The sequence below is a fragment of the Dendropsophus ebraccatus genome, chromosome 2 (genome assembly GCF_027789765.1).
Source record: "Dendropsophus ebraccatus isolate aDenEbr1 chromosome 2, aDenEbr1.pat, whole genome shotgun sequence".
NCBI classification, from domain to species: domain Eukaryota; kingdom Metazoa; phylum Chordata; class Amphibia; order Anura; family Hylidae; genus Dendropsophus; species Dendropsophus ebraccatus.
In genome coordinates this window covers 204,009,983-204,035,068 of record NC_091455.1, presented here as the reverse complement: position 1 = coordinate 204,035,068, position 25,086 = coordinate 204,009,983, and the positions used below count along the sequence as shown (strand labels likewise).

The following is a 25,086-nucleotide window of genomic DNA, read 5'->3' as shown; positions in this document are numbered from 1 at the left end:
AAATACATGGACGTGTATCTGGTCACACTTGGTGCATACTTTAGTGCAGAACATGCTGGGAGTTGTAGTTGTGTATCAGCTGGAGCCTCAGCTCGGAGGACACAGTGTATACATAAATGCTGCATCACGTACAGCTCTGACAGAGGACACACTCAAACCCCTGTGAGTATTGGGGTGGGTTCACACACAGCAGTCAAAGGAAATGATAGAAATGATAAAGAATGGACAACTAATTTTCCACCCTGCAGTGTGTGAACCTGCCCTTAGGGGACGGCTGGTCCATCCCTTATACACTAATGTAGACGTTAAGCAGCTGATGTGATGGGAGGGATGTGACCAGGCTGGTAGGACAAGTGAAGGCGGCAGTAGCCATTGCCCTATGGCTATCCCCGGGTGTGTGGCTTGTGCAGGAAGTGTGTGGCTCCAGGAGACATCTGAGGCTTGTATCCGACAGGGCAAACAGGAGCCACAGGAGCAGCAGCATGTTACCTGCCCAGACACAGGGGCAGTCACCTGGTACCAGGAGGCACAGCAAGGTACAATGATTCATGGACGGGACTCATTCATTCCTGTGTGCATGGTCCCTGCTGTTCTCCAGAGTATGGAGTCATCACAGGAGGCTGAAGGTTATTAATGCAGGTCTATCTATCTATCTCCTATCTATCTATCTATCTATCTATCTATCTATCTATCTATCTATCTATCTATCTATCTATCTCCTATCTATCTATCTATCTATCTCTCTATCTATCTATCTATCTCCTATCTATCTATCTATCCATCTATCTACACAACGAAGTTCTGCAGCACACCAGCGTCAGGTGGAAAAAAAGGTGATATTTATTGCATGTGGCAAAAAATAACAGAGAGGATGCAACGTTTCTGCCTTCTCACAATGCCGTTATCAAGCAAGATAGTGTGAGAAGGCAGAAACGTTGCATCCTCTCTGTTATTTTTTGCCACATGCAATAAATATCACCTTTTTTTCCACCTGACGCTGGTGTGCTGCGGAACTTCGTTGTGTATCTATTGGGATCCCTAGCCAAGGGACTTAACTCTGTCTCTATCTATCTCCTATCTATCTATCTATCTAAATCATAAGTGCAGCAATCCAACAGACGCAACATTTCGGTGATTACATATCACCATTTTCACGCTTGAAAATGGTTATATGTAATCACCGAAACGTTGCGTCTGTTGGATTGCTGCACTTATGATTTGAATAAACCACAAAGCTTTATGACCTCGGTGTCTATCTATCTATCTATCTAGCTCCTATCTATCTATCTCCTCTGTCCCCTCTGCATCTTCCAGACTCCTCTATTTTTCCTAGAGTCCTCGGTCCTCCTCCAGACCCCTCTGTTCCTTCTAGATGTCCTCCTCGACACTCCTGTCCCTCTCCAGATGGCTCTGTTCCCCTCTTGACTCCACTGTTCTCCTCCAAATCCTCCTGTCCTTTCCATAGTCTTCTTTCCTGATTCAGACTCCTTTGTTCCTTCTAGACTTTTTTCTCCTCTCTGAACACCTCTGTCTCTCTCCAGACCCATCTGATCCTTCTAGATGTCCTCCTCTACACTCCTGTTCATCTCCAGAGGACTCTGCCCCCCTCTTGACTCCTCTATTCTCCAACAAATCCCCCTGTCCCTTCTATACTCCTCTTCCCTCCTTTGCTCCTTCTAGACTTCTTTGTCACCTCCGAACACCTCTGTCCCTTCTAGACTCCTCTGGTCCCATTCAAACACCTGTGTCCATTTTAGACTCTACTGTCCCCTCCAAACTCCTCTGTCTGCTCTTCCAGACTCCTCTGTCCCACCCAAATACTTGCCTGTCACACTTGGTCCTGTCACACTTGTCAGGTTCAGCTGACTTTTCATCTTTGTATTGTATATAGTGGTCATTATCATTTACCCAAAAAACATGCACTGATCCTCTGCAGAAAATGATGTAGTGTGATGTATTCTAGTGAGCGCCATATCCCAAAGAAGTGACTGATCCTCTACACAACGATCCCTCACCATGGCTTTATTTTTTCTGCTGTGTTTTGGTTGCACTTTTTGCTGATATTCTTCCTTTATAAAACTTAAAGGGGTTATCCAGCGCTACAAAAACACGGCCACTTTTCCCCCTACTGTTGTCTCCAGTTCAGGTGCGGTTTGCAATTAAGCTCCATTTACTTCAATGGAACTGAGTTTCAAAACCCCACCCAAACTGGAAACAACAGTAGGGAGAAAGTGGCCATGTTTTTGTAGCACTGGATAACCCCTTTAAAGGGAACCAGACACCATTAAAATGCTACCTAAGCTATCGGCATCTTGTTATAGAGCAGACGGAGCAGAACAGATTGATATATATCTTTATGTGAAAAGATTCAGTATAATTTGTAATTTATTGATTGAAATCTCTGCTAAAGAGTCCAGTGCATAGAGTGACACCGCCCACTGGACTCCTTATCACAGAATGAGCTACATGTTACACATTATACTGAATCTTTTCCAACAATGATATATATCAATCTGCTCAGTTCTTCCTCCTGTATAACATGACGGCGATAGATTAGATAGCATTGTCTTGGTCATAGGTTCCCTTTAAATTAAACTTGTAATTTAAGTGCAGTTGCAGTAAGTGACAGTGTGATTGGTCATAGAGTTTTATGAGCTCCCCCCTATGGATGCTGTGGTGTGCCTCCCGTCTCTCCATCCCAGGGCTGTAATAAGTAGCAGGCAGATATTCCAGGGGCGCCGGAGCTGATAATTACAGGAGACGCGTGACATCAGAAACGTGTCATTACACCCTCGTGACTGCCATAGAGTTAACAGCACTGGTCCAACCACCTCACCTGACCTGGATATATGACACTTCTTGTATGAAGCTGGGCTCCGGTCACATGTCCTGCGGCGTTGTACGGACACAAACTTTTATTCCATTAACAACAAAACTTGATACCGGATACATCTAATGGAGCAATATGTGAACTTTGCTGAACCTACAGTTATACATGAGGCAACTGCATCGAAAGTAATTCCCCTATATGTGGAGTGGAGGAGTCTCTGCTTTGGGTAATGCATTTTTGTCCGGGCAGCGAAGTCTATGCCTGCCAACTGGTGATATACCTGCTGACTGGTGGGGGGGAGGCTATGCCTGCTGACTGGTGGCAGGGGAGGCTATACTGTACCTGCTGACTGGTGGTAGGAAAGCCTATGCCTGCCAACTGGTAATATACCTGCTGACTGGTGGTAGGAGAGGCTATGTCTGCCAACTAGTGGTAGGGGAGACTATACCTGCTGACTGGTGGTAGGGGAGACTATACCTGCTGACTGGTGGTAGGGGAGACTATACCTGCTGACTGGTGGCAGGGGAGACTATACCTTCTGACTGGTTGTGGGGGAGACTATATCAGCTGACTGGTGGTAGGGGAGACTCTACCTGCTGACTGGTGGTAGGGGAGACTCTACCTGCTGACTGGTGGTAGGGGAGACTATACCTGCTGACTGGTGGTGGGGGAGACTATACCTGCTGACTGGTGATGGGGGAGACTATACCTGCTGACTGGTGATCGGGGAGACTATACCTGCTGACTGGTGATGGGGGAGACTATATCTGCTGACTGGTGATGGGGGAGACTATACCTGCTGACTGGTGATCGGGGAGACTATACTTGCTGACTGGTGACGGGGGAGACTCTACCTGCTGACTGGTGGTGGGGGAGACTATACCTGGTGACGGGGGAGACTATACCTGCTGACTGGTGGTGGGGGAGACTATACCTGCTGACTGGTGGTAGGGGAGACTATACCTGCTGACTGGTGGTAGGGGAGACTATACCTGCTGACTGGTGGCAGGGGAGACTATACCTTCTGACTGGTTGTGGGGGAGACTATATCAGCTGACTGGTGGTAGGGGAGACTCTACCTGCTGACTGGTGGTAGGGGAGACTCTACCTGCTGACTGGTGGTAGGGGAGACTATACCTGCTGACTGGTGGTGGGGGAGACTATACCTGCTGACTGGTGATGGGGGAGACTATACCTGCTGACTGGTGATGGGGGAGACTATACCTGCTGACTGGTGACGGGGGAGACTCTACCTGCTGACTGGTGGTGGGGGAGACTATACCTGCTGACTGGTGGTGGGGGAGACTATACCTGCTGACTGGTGACGGGGGAGACTATACCTGCTGACTGGTGGTGGGGGAGACTATACCTGGTGACGGGGGAGACTATACCTGCTGACTGGTGGTGGGGGAGACTATACCTGCTGACTGGTGATCGGGGAGACTATACCTGCTGACTGGTGATGGGGGAGACTATATCTGCTGACTGGTGATGGGGGAGACTATACCTGCTGACTGGTGATCGGGGAGACTATACCTGCTGACTGGTGATGGGGGAGACTATACCTGCTGACTAGTGATCGGGGAGACTATACCTGCTGACTGGTAGTGGGGGAGACTATACCTGCTGACTAGTGATGGGGGAGACTATACCTGCTGACTGGTGATCGGGGAGACTATACCTGCTGACTGGTTGTGGGGGAGACTATATCAGCTGACTGGTGGTAGGGGAGACTCTTCCTGCTGACTGGTTGTGGGGGAGACTATACCTGGTGACGGGGGAGACTATATCTGCTGACTGGTGGTGGGGGAGACTATACCTGCTGACTGGTGGTAGGGGAGACTATACCTGCTGACTGGTGGTAGGGGAGACTCTACCTGCTGACTGGTGGTGGGGGAGACTATACCTGCTGACTGGTGACGGGGGAGACTATACCTGCTGACTGGTGGTGGAGGAGACTATACCTGCTGACTGGTGTTGGGGGAGAGTATACCTGCTGACGGGGGAGACTATACCTGCTGACTGGTGACGGGGGAGACTATAGCTGCTGACTGGTGGTAGGGGAGACTATACCTGCTGACTGGTGGTAGGGGAGACTATACCTGCTTACTGGTGGTGGGGGAGACTATACCTGCTGACTGGTGGTAGGGGAGACTCTACCTGCTGACTGGTGTTGGGGGAGACTATACCTGCTGACTGGTGACGGGGGAGACTATACCTGCTGACTGGTGACTGGGGAGACTCTACCTGCTGACTGGTGGTGGGGGAGACTATACCTGCTGACTGGTGATGGGGGAGACTATACCTGCTGACTGGTGATCGGGGAGACTATACCTGCTGACTGGTGTTGGGGGAGACTATACCTGCTGACTGGTGGTGGGGGAGACTATACCTGCTGACTGGTGATCGGGGAGACTATATCTGCTGACTGGTGGTAGGGGAGACTATACCTGCTGACTGGTGATCGGGGAGACTATACCTGCTGACTGGTGATCGGGGAGACTATACCTGCTGACTAGTGATCGGGGAGACTATACCTGCTGACTAGTGATCGGGGAGACTCTACCTGCTGACTGGTGGGGGGGGAGACTATACCTGCTGACTGGTGGTGGGGGAGACTATACCTGCTGACTGGTGACGGGGGAGACTATACCTGCTGACTGGTGGTGGGGGAGACTATACCTGGTGACGGGGGAGACTATACCTGCTGACTGGTGGTGGGGGAGACTATACCTGCTGACTGGTGGTAGGGGAGACTCTACCTGCTGACTGGTGGAGGGGGAGACTATACCTGCTGACTGGTGGTGGGGGAGACTATACCTGCTGACTGGTGGTGGGGGAGACTATACCTGCTGACTGGTGGTAGGGGAGACTATACCTGCTGACTGGTGACTGGGGAGACTATACCTGCTGACTGGTGGTAGGGGAGACTATACCTGCTGACTGGGGAGACTATACCTGCTGACTGGTGGTGGGGGAGACTATACCTGCTGACTGGTGATGGGGGAGACTATACCTGCTGACTGGTGGTAGGGGAGACTATACCTGCTAAATGGTGGTAGGGGAGACTCTACCTGCTGACTGGTGGTAGGGGAGACTGTAATCAGTCATGCAGGATCTAGAAACATTTACAGATTAGCCTATAATTTATAAATAGTGTCAGTGTTCCATTGGTCAGAATGCAGACCATGATGCTTTGGTGCAGGTTCTGATATTCTCTAGACAAGCTGGGGTGTTGCAGATGGACCTGAAGTGGTTTATTGCCTGTTTCCTAGTCTAACGAGACTAGTGCTGTAGTAACATGGTACCAATGTGAGCGCTGTGTTTTGCCTTTTAAGCGCAGCATATAGTATATAGGTATGCTTTGTTCTTCCTCTGCGTACAGTCATCTCCTATGGCTATGGATTACTAGCACTAATTTATGGGTCAGTGGTATCTCCCAAGAGCACAGCTATACAGGTGACAACATGGCAATTAGTTTAGGAAAATCCTTTGAGGATCTGTCAGCAGTGAGAAGACAATGGAGCTGTGTGCGGGCCCCTGTTACTTATCGCAGGCTATAGTGGGGGTCCATAGTGATACCAGGGACAGGAACATGACTATTACCATCTGCTCATCTGCATCACTGCTCCGAGTTAATCTGCTATTAGTTGTCATAGAGCTACAGGATAAACATGTCAGGAAAGGGAGACAATGTCTGCTAACTGGTGGTAGGGGAGACTAATCCTGCTGACTGGTGGTAGGGGAGACTAATCCTGCTGACTGGTGGAGGGCAAGACAATACAATACCTGCAAACTGGTTGCAGGGGAGATCATGTCTTCTGACTGGAGACGGGTGGCCTATGACTGGTGCAAGGGAGTCTATATCTGGTGGTAGGGAGGACTATCCCTGCTGACTGGTGTCGGAGGAGACTATACCTGCTGACTGGTGGCAGGTGAGACTATGCCTGCTGACTGATTTCAGAGGAGACTATGCCTGCTGACTGGTGGCAGGGGAGACTATGCTAGCTTATTTTGCGGAGAAGACCATGCCTGCAAATGAGAAGCAGAGGAGACTGTGTATGCTGAAATGTGGCAGGGGAGACTATGCCTACTGACTGGAGAAAGGGGGGGGGGCTATGTCTGCTGACTGGTGGTAGGGGATACTATACCTGCCTGACTGGTTATAGGGTAGACTATACCTGCTGACTGCTGGTAGAGAATACGATGCCTATTAACTGGAAGCATAACAGGCTATGTCTGCTGACTGGTGGCAAGGGAGACTGACTGGTGACAGGGGGGTTATGACTGCTGACACTGGTGCAAGGGGGAATATGCCTGCTAACTGGAGACATGGGGGTGGGGGCTATTTCTTCTGACTGGTGGGAGGGAAGACTAATAATTGTTATACCTGCTGACAGATTACAGTTGATACCTTTCCTGCTGACTGGTGGGAGGGGAGTTCCATGTTATGGGGTTGCCCTTTAAAAACCTGTAAAGCGCAGCATATAGTATATAGGTATGCTTTGTTCTTTCCTCTGCATACAGTCATCTCCTATGGCTATGGATTACTAGCACTAATTTGTGGGTCAGTGGTATCTCTGGGGCCCCTAGCCATAGGGCCCCAAGGACAAGGGCAAACTATGTACCAGCAATAAGCAGTAAGCAGCGTCTCTGTGAAGCACAGTTATATACAGATATACACAATTATATACACAGTTATATACAGATATATACAGTTATATTCAGATATACACAATTTTATCCAGTTATACACAGTTTTTATACAGATTTATGCAGTTATATAGTTATATACAGATATACACATTTCTATAGTTATATACAGATATACACAGTTATATACAGTTATATGCAGTTATATAGTTATATACAGATATACGCAGTTATATACAGATATACGCAGTTTTTTTTTTTTTTTTTTTTTTTTTTTTTTTCTATATTTTAATTTTATTAAATACAAAAAAGAATACAGTAAAAACACCATGAAAAGGAAACACAAAAGGAAACCCCAACCATCCCCCCCCCCCAACCCAGACCCGGCTTATATCACCTCCATTTATACAAGGTCACTATAATCAAATTAACTATCCCCCAAAACCCTTACAATGCCTCAAAAAAGAAGCCCTTCCAAGAGGGGTTCCCCCAAGATGTCCATCCAACACTTACATCTTTATTTCAGTAACCTCTAACCCTCTATTCCCCTCCCTTAATCCTCTTCACCTGTCACAAAATTAACCTCGTCCTATTCTCCCCTGCCAAGGCACATCAATCACACTCACCAAACAACAAACAAACAAAAAAAAAACAAAAAACATAATAACAATACTAATAATAACCACCACCCCTCTCTTTATGGTATATCAATAACCTTATATCTTAACACTCCTTTTGCTCTCTTCTCATATCTCCAAAGCCGGAAGGAGCGTCCCATCCGTATTCCTTGCATTCACACTTAATCGGCTACTTCAGCTAAATGTACACCCCCATCCGGAGCACCACATCTCCCTGAGTCGCCGACCATTCCACTCACACCTCAGAAAAGTTGACCCTCAGTATTACCGAGGATCCTTCTCCATTTAGACCCTTCAGTGAGGATAGACCCACCAATATGGCGATCCAACCCCATTAGGTCTACCCAGTACCACTCACCCACACGTATGAGACACTCCCCCCGCTATTCCAGAGAAAGCTTGATATATTCGGTTCTCAACAGAAGAAGAAGAGAGGAGCGAGCAGAGAAAAGAGAGAGGGGGAAGAGAGAGGAGAGAAAAGAAAAAAAAAAAAAAAAAAAAAAAATTTCCACCACCTCCTCACTTTATACATATACTCTCACTCACCTGCCAGGCAGAGGAGACCACCCCCCCTTAACCTATACCCTAGTGGTTACTACCTACTACATCTAACAGGACATCCGAGGTCTCCCCTCTCAGTCACATCATGACCCACTGTATTTATACACAATTTTATCCATCCCACCCCTACCCGGCGAAGCACTAATACTTAATTATAACCGTATCATTCTCCATCCATCAGTTCGATCTTCTCCAATACGCATTCCATTCATCCACACATTCCTTCAGGGTCACCCATCCTACCTTGCCCTTATTATACCAGACCTCATATCGCAGAATTCTGTCAACCACTTCCTTCCACTCCTTTACAGATGGGGCGTTCTCCCCCAACCAGTTCCTAACTATCACCCATCGTGCAGCAAAAAATATTTTGTATATCACTCCTCTTGCCACTTTACCAAGCTTTATATCAGAGATATTTCCTAATATTGCATATATATATTCCATCCCTATACCCACCCTGTAAATTACCCCAGTGATTTTAAACACTTCTTTCCAAAATTTACTCATTTTACTACATCCCCACCAGTGATGATCTATATCCACCTCCTCAAAGCCACATCTTACACATTTCGCTTCCTGGATTCTTTTCCATTTCATTATATCCCTAAGTGAATAATAAAGTCTATGCGTGATAAAGAATTGTATTACCTTGTGCCTTCTATCTGTGAGATTCTTTTCTGCCAAACTATAAACTTCAAACCAAAACTGCTCCGTTCTCTGCCCAATCACTCTTTCCCATTTCCTCTGTGAACTTATCTCAGTTTTCCCAACCATCACATCTCCCCACCACTGATAGCTTCTTGTTAACTTCCCTTTCTTCCCTTTGGCGTTCTTTATATGTGCTGTAAACATAACATTGTGAACTTCCCATTTAGTTGTCCCCACCACCCCTCTGGTTGCACTCTGCACCTGCATATATCTAAGGGGGCATATCCCACCCTCTACCATCTGCGATATCTCCCTAAAGCTTTTAAGACTATTACCATCTTTAAACTGCGTTACTCTAACTAACCCTCTACTCTTCCAATAATGCGTATCTGGAATAGCATCCAATCCTAAAAGTCTAACGTTCCCTAGTAGCGGAGTAAAATCATATACCCCATTCACCCCCTCAGCATTCCTCACATATTCCCAGGCCTTACAAAACATATATTCCAATGAATACCTGGGGTACTGACCGCACTCATTCATCTCCAGCGTCCCAAAGACATCATCAGCAATCCCCTCCTGCATTCCCACCCAGCATGTCAAAAAAGGTACTCTATTCCAGATAATCATCCAGGACACCAAGGCAGAAACATAATACCCAAAGAAATCCGGAAGTGCCAACCCCCCCTTGTCCTCCGGGAGGGTAAGGACCTTTAGCTTAAGACGGACTCTTTTCCTATTCCAGAGTAATTCATTTATCACCCTCTCGATCCTTTTAAACACCGCTTTTCCTAACCAAACGGGAGAGGCTTTTAAAACATACAGTATCTGTGGAACCCATATCATTTTTATCAATCCAATTTTATCCGCTCTTGATAGATTCATTTTATTCCAAATACTGACTTGCTGTCTCATTTTATTTAACCTGGGCTCAATATTAAGCTCAGCAAATCTCCTTGGATCGGCCGACAGCCAAATCCCCAGATACTTGCATGCTCCATTACACCCCTCCACTCGGAGTCCAACATCCACCGTTACTTCACCCCTAATCGGCAATAATACGGACTTCTCCCAATTTATTACTAGGCCGGAATGCTCCCCAAACTCCTTTACCTCCTTCATTGCCACTTCCAAACCACTCCTTGTTATATACAGATATACGCAGTTACATACAGTTATATACAGATATACGCAGTTATATACAGATATACACAGTTATATACAGATATACGCAGTTACATACAGTTATATACAGATATACGCAGTTATATACAGATATACACAGTTATATACAGATATACGCAGTTATATACAGATATACGCAGTTACATACAGTTATATACAGATATACGCAGTTATATACAGATATACACAGTTATATACAGATATACGCAGTTACATACAGTTATATACAGATATACGCAGTTATATACAGATATACACAGTTATATACAGATATACACAGTTACATACAGTTATATACAGATATACGCAGTTATATACAGATATACACAGTTATATACAGATATACGCAGTTACATACAGTTATATATATACAGATATACGCAGTAACATAGTTATATACTGTTATATACAGATATACGCAGTTACATACAGTTATATACAGATATACGCAGTAACATAGTTATATACTGTTATATACAGATATACGCAGTTATACACAATTATATACAGTTATATACAGTAATACAGGTGACAACATGTCAATTAGTTTTACTAAAGAAAATCCTTTGAGGATCAGTCATCAGTGAGAGGACCATGGAGCTGTGTGGGGCTCCTGTGTCTTATCGCAGGCTATACTGGGGGTCCATAGTGATAGCAGGGACAGGAATGTGACTATCACCGTCTGCTGGATCACTGCTCCGGGTTAATCTGCCATTAGTTGTCATAGAGCTGCAGGATAAACATGTCAGTCAATATCTCAGTGTAGTCAAGGGGCCCCATGTGTGACAGCACCGAGCGTCTCCTGCCTGTATCCAGGGTCACATTCCCTTTATGTCTTATACTGTCTGCTTAGCTGCTGTATCTAAGCCTAATGTGTGACACTGCTGATCCACTGGATCTAATCCTATTGTGGTGGTTAACCCCCGGTGTGGTGTTATGTCGGAGGTGCGGCCGGTCACTTGCTAGATGTTGAGGTGTGACGCCACTTCAGTGGTGGTTGGCTGTGATACAGCTGGGCCCAGTGATGTTCATGTCGTGACACCAGTGCCGGTTGGGCACACAGGTATGGTTGCACACCTGCTTTTATTTTAAAGGGCCGGTTGTACCTTGTTCCCCTGTGGACAGTGACCTGCCGGGCTGCTACAGGGTCCCTTGGGATGATATCACAGTGAGCCGGAGTGTGGTAGTGACCCTCCTGGACTATCGGAACTGCCACCCACAGAAAGGGGAAATGTCCCAAGGATGTAGTGTACACTGTGCTGGTGCGAGGTGAAGAATCACAGAGTCTCTTTACCATAAATAATCTAATTTTACTTTGAAAGTACTTATGTGCAGCAAGTTATACAGCTTTGCTTTTACAGAATATGTTTCTCTTGAGAAAACACTTGATAATACACTTGATAATACAGCAACCAGATCTGTTATAGGAGTATAGTGAAGAGTACAGTCGTGCTGACTGAGTAGCTTGTTGAGAGATACAAAGAATCAGAGGAGCAGAGAGGAGGATAAGGTAGAAGAACACTTAGAAGAAGAAGAGAATACTTGTGCCCGTGTATTAACCTTTGGCAGGGCCGATTCTAGCTTTTCTGCCGCCTGAGGCGAGAACTGACAAGGTCCTTACCCCCCCCCCCCCCCCCGGGCGATATGGCCAAAAAATCAAATCTCGATTTTTTATTTTTATTTTATTTTGAGACAATTCTCGATTTAAATCTCGATTTTCTATTTTTATGTTAAATAAGCAGAAAAAATACACCAAGACACAGATGAAGCAGTATAGCAGCTGTACTTGAATGAGCTGAAAAATTGCATTTCAGCATTATATCCCTGTTCCCCCACATTCCCCCTACAAGATTATCATGCCCCCTGCCCTCCTCACATTCCCTGTAATATTACCATGCGCATAGTGCCCCTCACATTCCCTGTGATATCACCATGCCCATAGTGCCCCTCACACTCCCTGTAATATCACCATGTGCCCATAGTGCCCCTCACATTCCCTGTAATATCACCATGCCCATAGTGCCCCTCACATTCCCTGTAATATCACCATGCCCATAGTGCCCCTCACATTCCCTGTAATATTACCATGCGCATAGTGCCCCTAACTAGTTGTAATGATAAGGACACAGGACGCTGATGCCGCCCCCCTCAAGGGCTGTGTTATCTGCCGCCTGAGGCGAACACTTCACCTCGCCTCATGGCAGATACGGGCCTGACCTTTGGGTCTTCACACCACCTGATGACCTACCAGTGTCAGGGGACCCGTCCTAGAGGGTGACACAAGCCCCAGACCCTGTTACCTGGGATGAGCGGAATGCTGACTCTCCTAGTCCCCAGCGTGGGTTGAGATGATCTTTGACTTGTTCTCTCCTGTGAGGGGTCTAACACTGCATAGTGTCATGTAGAGTAAACGGAGTAGAAACTGTTAGCTGTGTCTTGTCTTGCTTCCTACTCATACAGGAACCTGACTAGGACTGAACCCCACTTCCTATCACCCATGTGACTTCCTTCCTCAGCGTATCTAAGGTGCACTATGAGTGGGTGAAGAGTGCATTAGAAGAAGTAAAGAGAGAGATGATAGGATAGAAGAAGACATTCCCATAGGTTCACAAATCCATGTGACACATAAATACGACATCTAGTGGCAAAACTTAATCACTACTTTCATCACCACTTGTGTACAATAAGTACAGGCTTAACCAATAGCAACTGCCGTGGTGGGACACCACACTGTCATATGTGATACTGTCTGATGAGCTACTGGATCTAATCCTATCATATGTGATACTCTCTGGTGAGTTGTTTTATCTAATCCTATCATATGTGATACTCTCTGATGAGCTACTGGATCTAAATCATGTGTGATAATGTCTGCCGGGCTGCTGTATCTAATCCTATCATGTGTGATACTACTTGCTCAGATGCAGTATCTAATCCTATCATGTTATACTGTCAGCTGAACTGCTGTATCTAATCCTATCATGTGTGATACACTCTTACACCTCCACCTCCTTGCAGACGTTCCAGCAATTGGTGCACCGGATCACACTACTACAGGCCGCCATCAGATGCTTCATTCAAAGGGCGGAGGAGGCCAGGGGGTCGTCCTTCTGGGGGGACGTAGAGGTGTCAGAATTTCATTGCCAGGAGCGCAGTTATGAGGATCAGGTCAGTACGGTGACATGTGGAGATGACAGTATATAGATGCAATGTATGTACAGGGTGGTATACAGTATATATATTAAACAATCGATATAAATGTTTGTATATTATTTTCCTAGGAGAAGAATGGGAAGAAGAAAAAGGAGAAGGCGGCTGCTCTGGCGTTTGATGCCACTTTCTTTAGGAGTCAGTATGAGGTGTGCGGTGTGTGATGCCGACACTAGGGGGCGGTGTGTGATGCTGACACTGGGGGGGGCGGTGTGTGATGCTGACATTAGGGGGCGCTGTGTGATGCTGACACTGGTGGGCAGTGTGTGATGCTGACACTGGGGGGCGGTGTGTGATGCTGACACTGGGGGCAGTGTATGATGCTGACATTAGGGGGCGCTGTGTGATGCTGACACTGGGGGGCGGTGTGTGATGCCGACACTGGGGGGCGGTGTGTGATGCTGACACTGGGGGGGGCTGTGTGATGCTGACATTAGGGGGCGCTGTGTGATGCTGACACTGGTGGGCAGTGTGTGATGCTGACACTGGGGGGCGGTGTGTGATGCTGACACTGGGGGCAGTGTATGATGCTGACATTAGGGGGCGGTGTGTGATGCTGACATTAGGGGGCGCTGTGTGATGCTGACACTGGGGGGCGGTGTGTGATGCTGACACTGGGGGGGCGGTGTGTGATGCTGACACTGGGGGCAGTGTATGATGCTGACATTAGGGGGCGCTGTGTGATGCTGACACTGGGGGGCGCTGTGTGATGCTGACACTGGGGGGCGGTGTGTGATGCTGACACTGGGGGGCGGTGTGTGATGCCGACACTGGGGGGCGGTGTGTGATGCTGACACTGGGGGGGGCGGTGTGTGATGCTGACATTAGGGGGCGCTGTGTGATGCTGACACTGGGGGGCGGTGTGTGATGCTGACACTGGGGGGCGGTGTGTGATGCTGACACTGGGGGGGGCGGTGTGTGATGCTGACACTGGGGGGCGGTGTGTGATGCTGACACTGGGGGGCGGTGTGTGATGCTGAGACTGGGCAGTGGTGTGTGATGCTGACACGGGGGGGCGGTGTGTGATGCTGACACTGGGCGATGTGTTATGCTGACACTAGGGGGCAGTGTGTGATGCTGACACTGGGGGGCGGTGTGTGATGCTGACACTGGGGGGCGGTGTGTGATGCTGACACTGGGGGGCGGTGTGTGATGCTGACACTGGGGGGGCAGTGTGTGATGCTGACACTGGGAGCGGTGTGTGATGCTGACACTAGGGGGCGGTGTGTGATGCTGACACTGGGGGGGGGCGGTGTGTGATGCTGACATTAGGGGGCCGTGTGTGATGCTGACACTGGGGGGCGGTGTGTGATGCTGACACTGGGGGGGGCGGTGTGTGATGCTGACACTGGGGGGCGGTGTGTGATGCTGACACTGGGGGGCGGTGTGTGATGCTGACACTGGGCAGTAGTGTGTGATGCTGACACTGGGGGGGCAGTGTGTTATGCTGACACTGGGGGGCGGTGTGTGATGCTGACACTAGGGGGCAGTGTGTGATGCTGACACTGAGCAGTGGTGTGTGATGCTGACACTGGGCGATGTGTTATGCTGACACTGGGGGGCGGTGTGTGATGCTGACATTAGGGGGCGCTGTGTGATGCTGACACTGGGGGGCGCTGTGTGATGCTGACACTGGGGGGCGGTGTGTGATGCTGACACTGGGGGGCGGTGTGTGATGCCGACACTGGGGGGCGGTGTGTGATGCTGACACTGGGGGGGGCGGTGTGTGATGCTGACATTAGGGGGCGCTGTGTGATGCTGACACTGGGGGGCGGTGTGTGATGCTGACACTGGGGGGCGGTGTGTGATGCTGACACTGGGGGGCGGTGTGTGATGCTGACACTGGGGGGGGCGGTGTGTGATGCTGACACTGGGGGGCGGTGTGTGATGCTGACACTGGGGGGCGGTGTGTGATGCTGACACTGGGCAGTGGTGTGTGATGCTGACACTGGGGGGCGGTGTGTGATGCTGACACTGGGGGGCGGTGTGTGATGCTGACACTAGGGGGCGGTGTGTGATGCTGACACTGGGCAGTGGTGTGTGATGCTGACACTGGGGGGCGGTGTGTGATGCTGACACTGGGGGGCGGTGTGTGATGCTGACACTAGGGGGCAGTGTGTGATGCTGACACTGAGCAGTGGTGTGTGATGCTGACACTGGGCGATGTGTTATGCTGACACTGGGGGGCGGTGTGTGATGCTGACACTAGAGGGCAGTGTGTGATGCTGACACTGGGCAGTGGTGTGTGATGCTGACACTGGGGGGCGGTGTGTGATGCTGACACTGGGGGGCAGTGTGTGATGCTGACACTGGGGGGCAGTGTGGAGATCAGGGGCTTTTTCTCACAGGGGTCTCTTGTTCTTGTAGTTCACCTTTCCTGATAAGGCGATTGAAGCGGCACTGCAGAGACCGGAGGATCGCTCGGACCGTGACATCCGCTTCATCCGCAGCATGATGATGGGGATCCTCAGCTTCCGCAGATACAGCACCCAGATGCAGTATATGCTGGCCAGGGTGGTCTATTATAGGAGGTCAGTGCCGAGTATACAGCCGGAGGGGCACACTGACAGTGTATCTCTGCTTGCTGTCAGTGATTCCCCTCCATACATGGACACCTATGGTGTCCGATCTCAGGGTTCCACAGAAAATGTTCATTCATAAAATGTGTACATTCATATAATGGATGTCTCCCACAGGTTCGGGCGTGGACGGGTCATTGTGAGGAAGGGGCATCGGGGCGACAGCTTCTACTTTGTCTTCTCGGGCGTCATTGCGGTGACACAGGATGAGGATGGCAGCAGCGCCCTCCTGGACCCTGAGCCCATCCTGCTGCACAAAGGTGCCAGCTTCGGGGTGGGTATCCTGGATTCATATTTCCCCTATAGCGCCACCTATGGGTCTCTGCTTGGTGAGACAGTGTCCCCAAAACAGATTAAAAAGCAGATCTCTTCTCCCCTCTGGACCAGGAGCCGATGAAAGTGAATGATCAATGAATTTACTGCTCTCCAGCTGTTGCACAACTACAACTCTCATCATGCCCTGACAGCCTATGACTAAACATTTCATATGTTATATCAGTGTTCCCTACCAGGGGTTTTCCAGCTGTTGTATAACTATAACATCCATCACAATACAGAAAGTCTTTTCCCTTTGTGCAGGAAGTGGCGTTACTGAAGGGTCTGCGGAGGAACGCCACCATCATCTGTATGGAAGAGACCGAGTTCCTGGTGGTGGATCGGTCAGAATTCTTCAAGAATAAACTGGACAAGGAACTCCAGAAGGAGCTGCAGTATAGGTTCCAGTTCTTCAGGTAATAGGCATGTAAGGGGTGTAGTGTGGCCAGTCTTTCATCCCTCCCTCTGACTACTTGACTAATCTCCTCGCCCCACACAGTGTATCACTCCCATCATCCCTGACCCCAGGAGCTCACAATCTAATCTCCTATCACATACAATGTATCACTCCCATCATCCCTGACCCCGGCAGCTCACAGTCTAATCTGGTATCACACACAATGTATCACTCCCATCATCCCTGACCCCAGGAGCTCACAGTCTAATCTCCTATCACACACAATGTATCACTCCCATCATCCCTGACCCCAGGAGCTCACAGTCTAATCTCCTATCACACACAATGTATCACTCCCATCATCCCTGACCCCAGGAGCTCACAGTCTAATCTCCTATCACACACAATGTATCACTCCCATCATCCCTGACCCCAGGAGCTCACAGTCTAATCTCCTTATCTCACACTTGTAGATCACTGGATCTTTTTTCCACTTGGTCTGATGAGTCTCTGGAGACGCTGGCCGATCACTGTAAGATAGAAGAATGCCACCACAGCCAGGTCATGGTGAATGACACCCACGAGACCAAAAACATCATCTTCGTTACCAAGGTGATTTTTTTCGGTGGGATCTATGATTCTTATGATCTACATGGGGTCCCAGGAGTGGATCCTGACCCCCAGCTGCCTCCTTGGTACAATGATGGTGGATGCCCGCCGACCACTGGGATTCCCAGCAGCTGCATCTATTACCAGATTCCCACCTCATTAACAATACAGTAGATCTCCAGATCATAGTGGATCATTCAGCAAATGAATCACTGGATTACAAGCCGTCTAGCACTGAGCCAGTTTGTACCATTTATTTGCATTTTGATCGTTTGAATCATTAGATGCAACTTTCACACATGGCAACCAAAGCATTGTATAGAGCAGATCCGCAGAGCACTGGATCACTCGATATCAGTCTAAGAGAATAACCAGATTCCTGTATCACCAGATCACTATATTACTAGATCAATTGATAACTATAATATTAGAGACCAGATCACTATAGTGATAGATCACTATATTACCAGATCAAGAGATCACTATACAAGATCACTATATTATTATATAGCAGGGGCACCACATTACTATTTATTGTATTGGTGTCTTTGTGTGAATAGATCACTAGATCAGCAGGCAACTGGATCACCAGATCACTATATTACTAGATTTTTGATTAAACAGATTATTACTGTATAAACAGATCACCTGACTACTATATTACAAGAATTCCAGATCACCAGATTACTATCGGTATATCTGTGTTACCGTTAAACAGATTCCTATATATTCATAGACCACCAAATTATCAAAGCACCAGATCACTGGATTGCTGTATAATAAGATCATTTAAAGGGGTATGTCACCTTTTTATAATCAACTGGTGCTAGAGATTTGTAATTTACTTCTATTAAAAAATCTTAGGTCTTCCAGTACTTCTGTATGCCCTGCATGAAGTGATGTATTTTTTCCAGTCTAGAAAGCAGGAGAGGTTTTCTATGGGGAGTTGTTACTGCTTTGGACAGTTTTAGGTGACACCTCTTCCTGCAGAACATACAGCAGCTGATAAGTACTGGAAGACTTGAGATTTTTAATAGAAGTAAATTAGGAATCTCTGGCACTTTCTGGCACTAGTTTATTTGAAAGAAAAACATTTTTGGTGAACAACCCCTTTAATCACCGTATTGTTATATCACTGCACCAGATCACTCTGTTACTAGATGACCTCAGCAGATGATCAGATCACAAGATGACTGTGTGCTCCTTTCAGGGCCGCTGTGAGGTCCTGCGTCTGGTGACTCTCGGTCAGTGTCCGTCGTTCCACAAGTGGATCAAACAGCATCAACCTCTGCTGGGGAGATCCTCACTGCTCAACTACACAGGTGAGAGCGAATGTGGTGATGTCACTGGAAAGAGCGTCTGCTGAATGACCCCCACGCTGTCACCGCCGCCATCACCTGAATGTAACTTATGGGTGATGTAGAATAAATATGTGCTGACATCTAGTGGCCTAACTCCATACTGCAGTTTGGTGTAAAAAAAAAATTCTCTCACTTTACAGCATCATAGCAACATGTTTTACTGTAGGCTGTAAAGTGAGAAATTCCCTGATCCTCCATGTGTGAGGATTACAATGGGAATAATAACAGACACGGGTGTAGGTTATACAGAGGCAGAGTGGTGACCCCCTCATGATGTCATTTTCCTCTGTGTTATGCCATCAGGGTGTCATTGACTCTCATATATTACAGGGTCTTGTGCGTCACTTATTATCTTCCCTGTGTGTAATGTTCATTTCCTTCATCTTCAGGGAGGACGTTCGGAGAGCAGCGAGCACATAGGATCTCCTCCCCAGGAGGCAGTGAACCCTCAGATACCAGTAATGGAAAGAGGTGAGGCCGGGTGGAGAACAGGGAGACCATTATGTACCATAGACCCTCAATATGGAGCAGAATACACTGCGGCCCACTTAACCGCCCCTCTCTCTGCTTCTTTATAGGATTTTCTCACAAGAGGATCTGACTTCACATTTCAACCTTCCAGTTTCCACGACTGAATACCCGGGGAATATGGCGCTACCTGGTGACCTCCGGGCCGCTGTCTACGTGAGGATAGACTCCCTGCAGCCCGGCCAGTACTTTGTGAGCTGATACCATAACATGGTTTATTATAGGGGACATGTATAATAGTCAGGTGAGGCTGTGCTGGGTATTTTCAGACCCATCCATAAAGCAGCCACGTATATGGAAGCCCATTCCTAGTCAAGAGTTCAAAGAGGATGACCAGTGTATTGTATGAGCCTGATCCTGTCCATTCTGGGCATGGTACCAGAACAGCCTATGACCATACCAAGCTCCTGGCAACCTAGGGACTGGGTCACATGACCTTCACAGTCATCCATATACAAGAAAGCCCAGCTCCAAGGGACAGTCCCTGGTGGCTGGGAGGTGGTCTGGGGGATTGGTTTCCCATATAGCCCAGTCCCAGTGGCCAATATTCCAGCAGAGCTCAGCTCCTTATGTCCATGTACATCACTGTCGCTGGTGGACTCTGTACAAACTGATCCAGATCACCTAAAACAAGTGTACCAGTATGGTCCATAGAGAAGGATCTACCAGATCCAAGTCCTATGAGGCCAGTGTATTCAAAGAAGGCCCTGGTGATCAGTATACAATAAATAAATCAGACATATAGGACCCATAGCCCATTACCAGGGAGGGCAGTAGTGGTCCTTGTATCTGCTTAAGTAGAATTTCCAGGATAAATTAATGCTTAAACCATAAGATGCATTATGTTACAGAGAGGCGTGGACGTGGATTACATTGAGAGCTGCTTCGAGAAGGAGGGACGACCGCTGCAGGATCTGGTACGTAGACAAAATATAAAAATAAACAGCACTCCATAGTATAGAAATCAGGCAGAAGGGCATCAGGAAAAAGAGAAAATGGAGATTCTCACCTGATGGTGTTGTGCAAATATAAGGCACAACATTCAACCACAGCAGGTATATGAACCGCAGCCACTCCCAGGCAACCACAATGGGATAGTAACAAAAATCCTTCACTCCATAAAAATCATTCACTCCACAACTGGGTCCAAGTAAAAAACAAGGCAAAATAAAGTACTTTAGTTTAAAAGAAATTTATTACAAAAATGACACAATGCGTTTCAGGATCGCACGATCCCTTTCTCAAGTGTCTTCCAAGATTCTTGAGGGGACCGTTGCAATCGCAAAACGCGTCTTGTAGTTTTTGTAATAACTTTTTAGTACTTTATTTTGCCTTGCTTTTTTACTTGGACCTGCCGCCGTTGGACCCAGTTGTGGAGTGAATGATTTTTGTTGCAGGTACATAGACGACATTTCGTTTCCACACCAGGCCCTTAGGAATATATTAAATGCACTATGGGGGAGATTTATTAAACTGGTGTAAAGTAGAATTGTCTTGGTTGCCCCTAGCAACCAATCAGATTCCACCTTTCATTTTTCAAAGAATCTGTGAGGAATGAAATGTGGAATCTGATGGGTTGCTCGGGGTAACTAAGACAATTCTACTTTACACCAGTTTGATAAATCTCCCCCAATATGTAATGTATAGTATCTGTGTGGAGGCCAATAGAGAAAAGGGGGCTCCATAGCAAAAAAAACCCGGAAAGGGCCCAGAGTGCAGGTTTAGACTACCTAGAACACAGCCCCTCTATCCTATAACCACCCCTGCAGGAGAGAAGACTGGTTCTCCATCCTGTACATGTGACCGTCCTGAGATGAGATCCCTATGCACAAGGGCCACACATAACAACTACAAGGGCCATCTGGAGATAGTGAGAGTGCAGAGTCAAGGCTCGAGTCCCAGGTAACACACAGATGCTCCATGCAGGATATATTAACCACTGGTCATATCCCCCTCAGAGTTTCAGCTTCCTGTTGCCATCAGCCCAGAGAGAGGCGCGCTCTATGGTCATCATCAGTCAGGGGGCAGAGATCATTCGGATAAAACTGGACAAATTCTCTGAGTTAGCAGACCTCGCCACCTTGAAGAAGCTGAAGGAGAACATGATGGTGTATCCCAGGTATGACAAGAGGCAAAGTGTCCACCAGAGGTCACCAACGTTCTCTTCTTCCTCCAGCAGGTGTCAGTATTGTTCTATGTATTCTGCAGAGCTTTATCGATCTACCAGTTTCTGTACATTTTCTCTCTGTGCCAGCGGAGTGTGATGTCAGAGCTGTGCTGAGTTCTCTGACAAATCAGATGTTTCCTGGCCTGCAGATTCACCTCCCCTATCACAGCATCAGCTGCACAGACAGGAAGAGATTCTTGCAGCTACATCTCCCTCCTCCCTGACTTCTGTTTACTGTAATGTCATCTGCATGTTTTATTTTTATTTATGGCCATCTTGTATCTGTCCTTCCAGTGACAACCACCTGTGCCAGGTCTTTCTGGAACAGAATAGATGGAAAGTCTTCAAGTCAGATTTGGTCAGTCACCTGAGCTCATCCCCCAATCCCCATCTGAAACAGAACCAACACCGAGAGAAGTCCCGAGCAACACACAAGGTTCAGAGCGCAGACAAGAGAGGGATCCTGCTGCTGGGGAGCAACAGGACGAAACAGGAGAAGGTCAGTACAGAGCGGGGGAACAGATACATTGATGACATCCCCATGTCCTGTCTGTACAGCCCCAGTGATGTTACATGTAGGTACAGCTCAGAGATGCAGCAGCACCCTACAGGCGCTAAGATGTTTACTTACTATGCTTATATTAGAGTGTCTGGGTTAGCCCGCCTGCCACGACAAGGCGACCTTAGATGGGTCGCTGTACATTATGAGACAACAGAATAAATTTAGGGTAGGCTAAAGACACCTAATGTATAAGTATAGCAGTAATGCAGTGTAAACAATCTATACATAAAGGTACAGCCATTAATGGAATTACCCCAAAATTAAAGGTTATTTCCTACAATATAAAGAATAACTTGCTGACGGGTGGGGGTCCCTGCTGATCACATGAATAGATGTCAATCACTCCCCCCAAGTGAATGGAGTGACAGTGTAAATGAATGCTTTGCTACAGCTCTCCACCTATTCTTTATTAGACATCAGCAAGCGCTGAACTCTGCTACGACTAGAGGCTTTATAGATAGTGATTAAAGCGGTGATGAAACATGTGTGCGCTGCCGCTCTGCAGTATATAAGGATGAATAGCTTATACAGAGCCTGGATCTATAGTAGTATCCTGATAAATCGTATATACAGAGCCCAGGTAGTGTATACAGATACCAGAGAAACAGTGACTACTGGAACCAGTTACCTATTAGTATACAGATAGTGTATAAAGAACCCGGATAGTTTATACAGAGCCCAGTTACCTATTAGTATACAGATAGTGTATACAGAGCCCAGATAGTGTGTCAGTATTAATATAGATAGAGTATTTTTAGTTTGGACATATTGTATATATTGATATAAACCGTGAGTTAGTACCCAGGTACATTGTATACACTATCCAAATAAACAGTATATACAGGGCCAAGATACATAGTGTATTAGTATCCAAATAGTGTATACAGAGCCCAGATAAGTAGTGCTGTTTGGTTTGCTTATATGTCAGGGTGGCCCACAGAAATTCAGGCTAGAAAATGCTGCCTCCCAGGCGGTTGGGGGAAGATTGAAGGGGCAATGGGTAATGTTTGTTGTGCCCCATAGTAGTTAAACTGTTAATAGTGACATTTATGGTTACACAGGGCAGTGAATTGGTTAATGATAACATTTTTGGGGGTTTATTGTCAGGAGCCCCAGTGACCGAGTACAGGTCTATTGGGCATCAGACACATCTCCTGGCTGTAATGTCATCTTTACGACAAGGTGGTGAGTGTCATAGACTGATCTCATTCTCCTGGGTTCATTATGTGGGATCTCATCTCCAGGTCTGGACAACCACAACAAAGCAGAGAACCTCCGAACGCAGTAAAGAGAGTGACAACCCACCTGGTGAAGAAGCTCCTGTACGCCTCATTCACGCCATCGATGTCCCCAAACTGTGCGGTAAAAGAATCATGTGGTGACGCAGGATGTGCCAGTTCACTGATGGACATGGAGTATCATGATGACCTCAATACTGCTAATACACCAGCTGGCCACCAGGTGGCAGGAAGACACAGTATATAATAATCATCAGCACAACGTATCTCAGTGTATGAGACCAAATCCTGTGACGATAAACCCAGTAACTAGCTGTCTCTTCTAATTCAAGATATACCCTTTAAGTTTACCTGTCAACTGTCTCGGCAAAAGTTTGGGTCTCCAGAGCTACGAACATATATGAGATCATAATGTGCGTGACGACCCCCATTCTGAACCAAAAAGGGGTGACGCACATTACAGTCTCATTCATGTTGATCCAGCTGCGGCCTTCAAGACCGGAACACTTTAAAAAGTGCACTCTAAGCTAAAATGCTCTGTGCTGCTGAGGGATACTGCTCCCTCCAGTATGTAACTATGAGCTTCAGCAGATGCCTCCCTTGTAAAACTCTCCACTGCTTAGAGACCCTGCCCCTTCTACTTTGTAAGAAAATCCACTGCTTTTTCTTAACAGTATACTGACACTTAAAGGGGTTATCCAGGGTTAGAAAACCATGGTCACTTCCAGAGACGACACAACTCTTGTCTCAGTTCAGGTGTAGTTTGCAATTAAAGGGGTACTCCACTCAAACATTTGTTTTGATATGTTGCTGCCCATGGTGAGACTAACAATTCCTTCTATACTTCCCCCAGTTCTGAGCTGATGCTTTCTGCTGAAAACACAAAAATCTGTGTGAGCCTCTGTCTCTCCCCCCCCCCTCCCTTTGGAGACAGCTGATGTAAACAACTCCCTGACTGGCTGTATCTGCAACATTATAGCTACTTTGTAATGCTGGGATGGTTAATCACAGTGAGTACATTAGCAACTTCACCTCAGATTAACCCTACCAGCATTACAAAGGAGCTGCAATGTTGCAGATACAGCTTGCCAGGGACTTTTTAACATCATCCGTCTCAGAAGGGAGGGAGGAGGAGGAAGAGACCTAAAGCTCACACACAGGTTTGTGTCTTAAGCAGAAAGCAGCAGCTCTGAACAAAGGGAAGGAGACTGAATACATAACAACAAGTATGCAATGAATTGTTAGTCTCACTATGGGCAGCAACATATCAAAAGTTATGTTTGAGTGAAATACCCCTTTAAGCTCCATTCCCTTCATTGGAACTGAGCTGCAAAATCTCACCCAAACCGGAGACAAGAGTATTGCTGTCTCTGGAAGAAAATGGCCATGTTTTTCTAACGCTGGATAACCCCTCTAAAAAAGAAGCACATCCCTCTCCTGAAATACTCTGCGCTGCTGACAGACCTTTATCCTTCTGGTATGTTAGCGTCAGTCAGTGACTTCCTGCTTGTTACTGCCCTAAACATATAACATACAATGCATAGGACACAGGATATCATCCAGGGGGAGGGGAAAGGTGCAGAACATTGTGGAAACTCCTGC

At 47.2% G+C, this 25,086-nt stretch overlaps 1 protein-coding gene across 2 annotated transcripts; it reads left to right on the top strand.

The window, feature by feature from the left end:
* Positions 1-458: 458 nt before the first annotated feature.
* On the top strand, positions 459-24,392 carry LOC138783888 (cyclic nucleotide-binding domain-containing protein 2-like). 2 transcript variants are annotated; one of them, XM_069959187.1, is made up of 14 exons: positions 459-536; positions 13,537-13,686; positions 13,800-13,877; positions 16,096-16,259; positions 16,425-16,581; positions 16,887-17,038; positions 17,493-17,631; positions 18,839-18,950; positions 19,379-19,460; positions 19,568-19,709; positions 20,369-20,434; positions 21,476-21,636; positions 21,979-22,183; positions 23,491-24,392. In XM_069959187.1, the coding sequence occupies exons 1-14, from the start codon at positions 483-485 to the stop codon at positions 23,626-23,628; spliced, it is 1,800 nt and encodes a 599-aa protein (XP_069815288.1). In that variant the 5' UTR covers positions 459-482; the 3' UTR covers positions 23,629-24,392. The 2 variants fall into 2 exon arrangements, with proteins under 2 accessions (XP_069815288.1, XP_069815289.1); XM_069959188.1 differs by lacking the exon at positions 459-536 and having other exon boundaries at positions 13,606-13,686; positions 13,800-13,866.
* Positions 24,393-25,086: the final 694 nt, after the last annotated feature.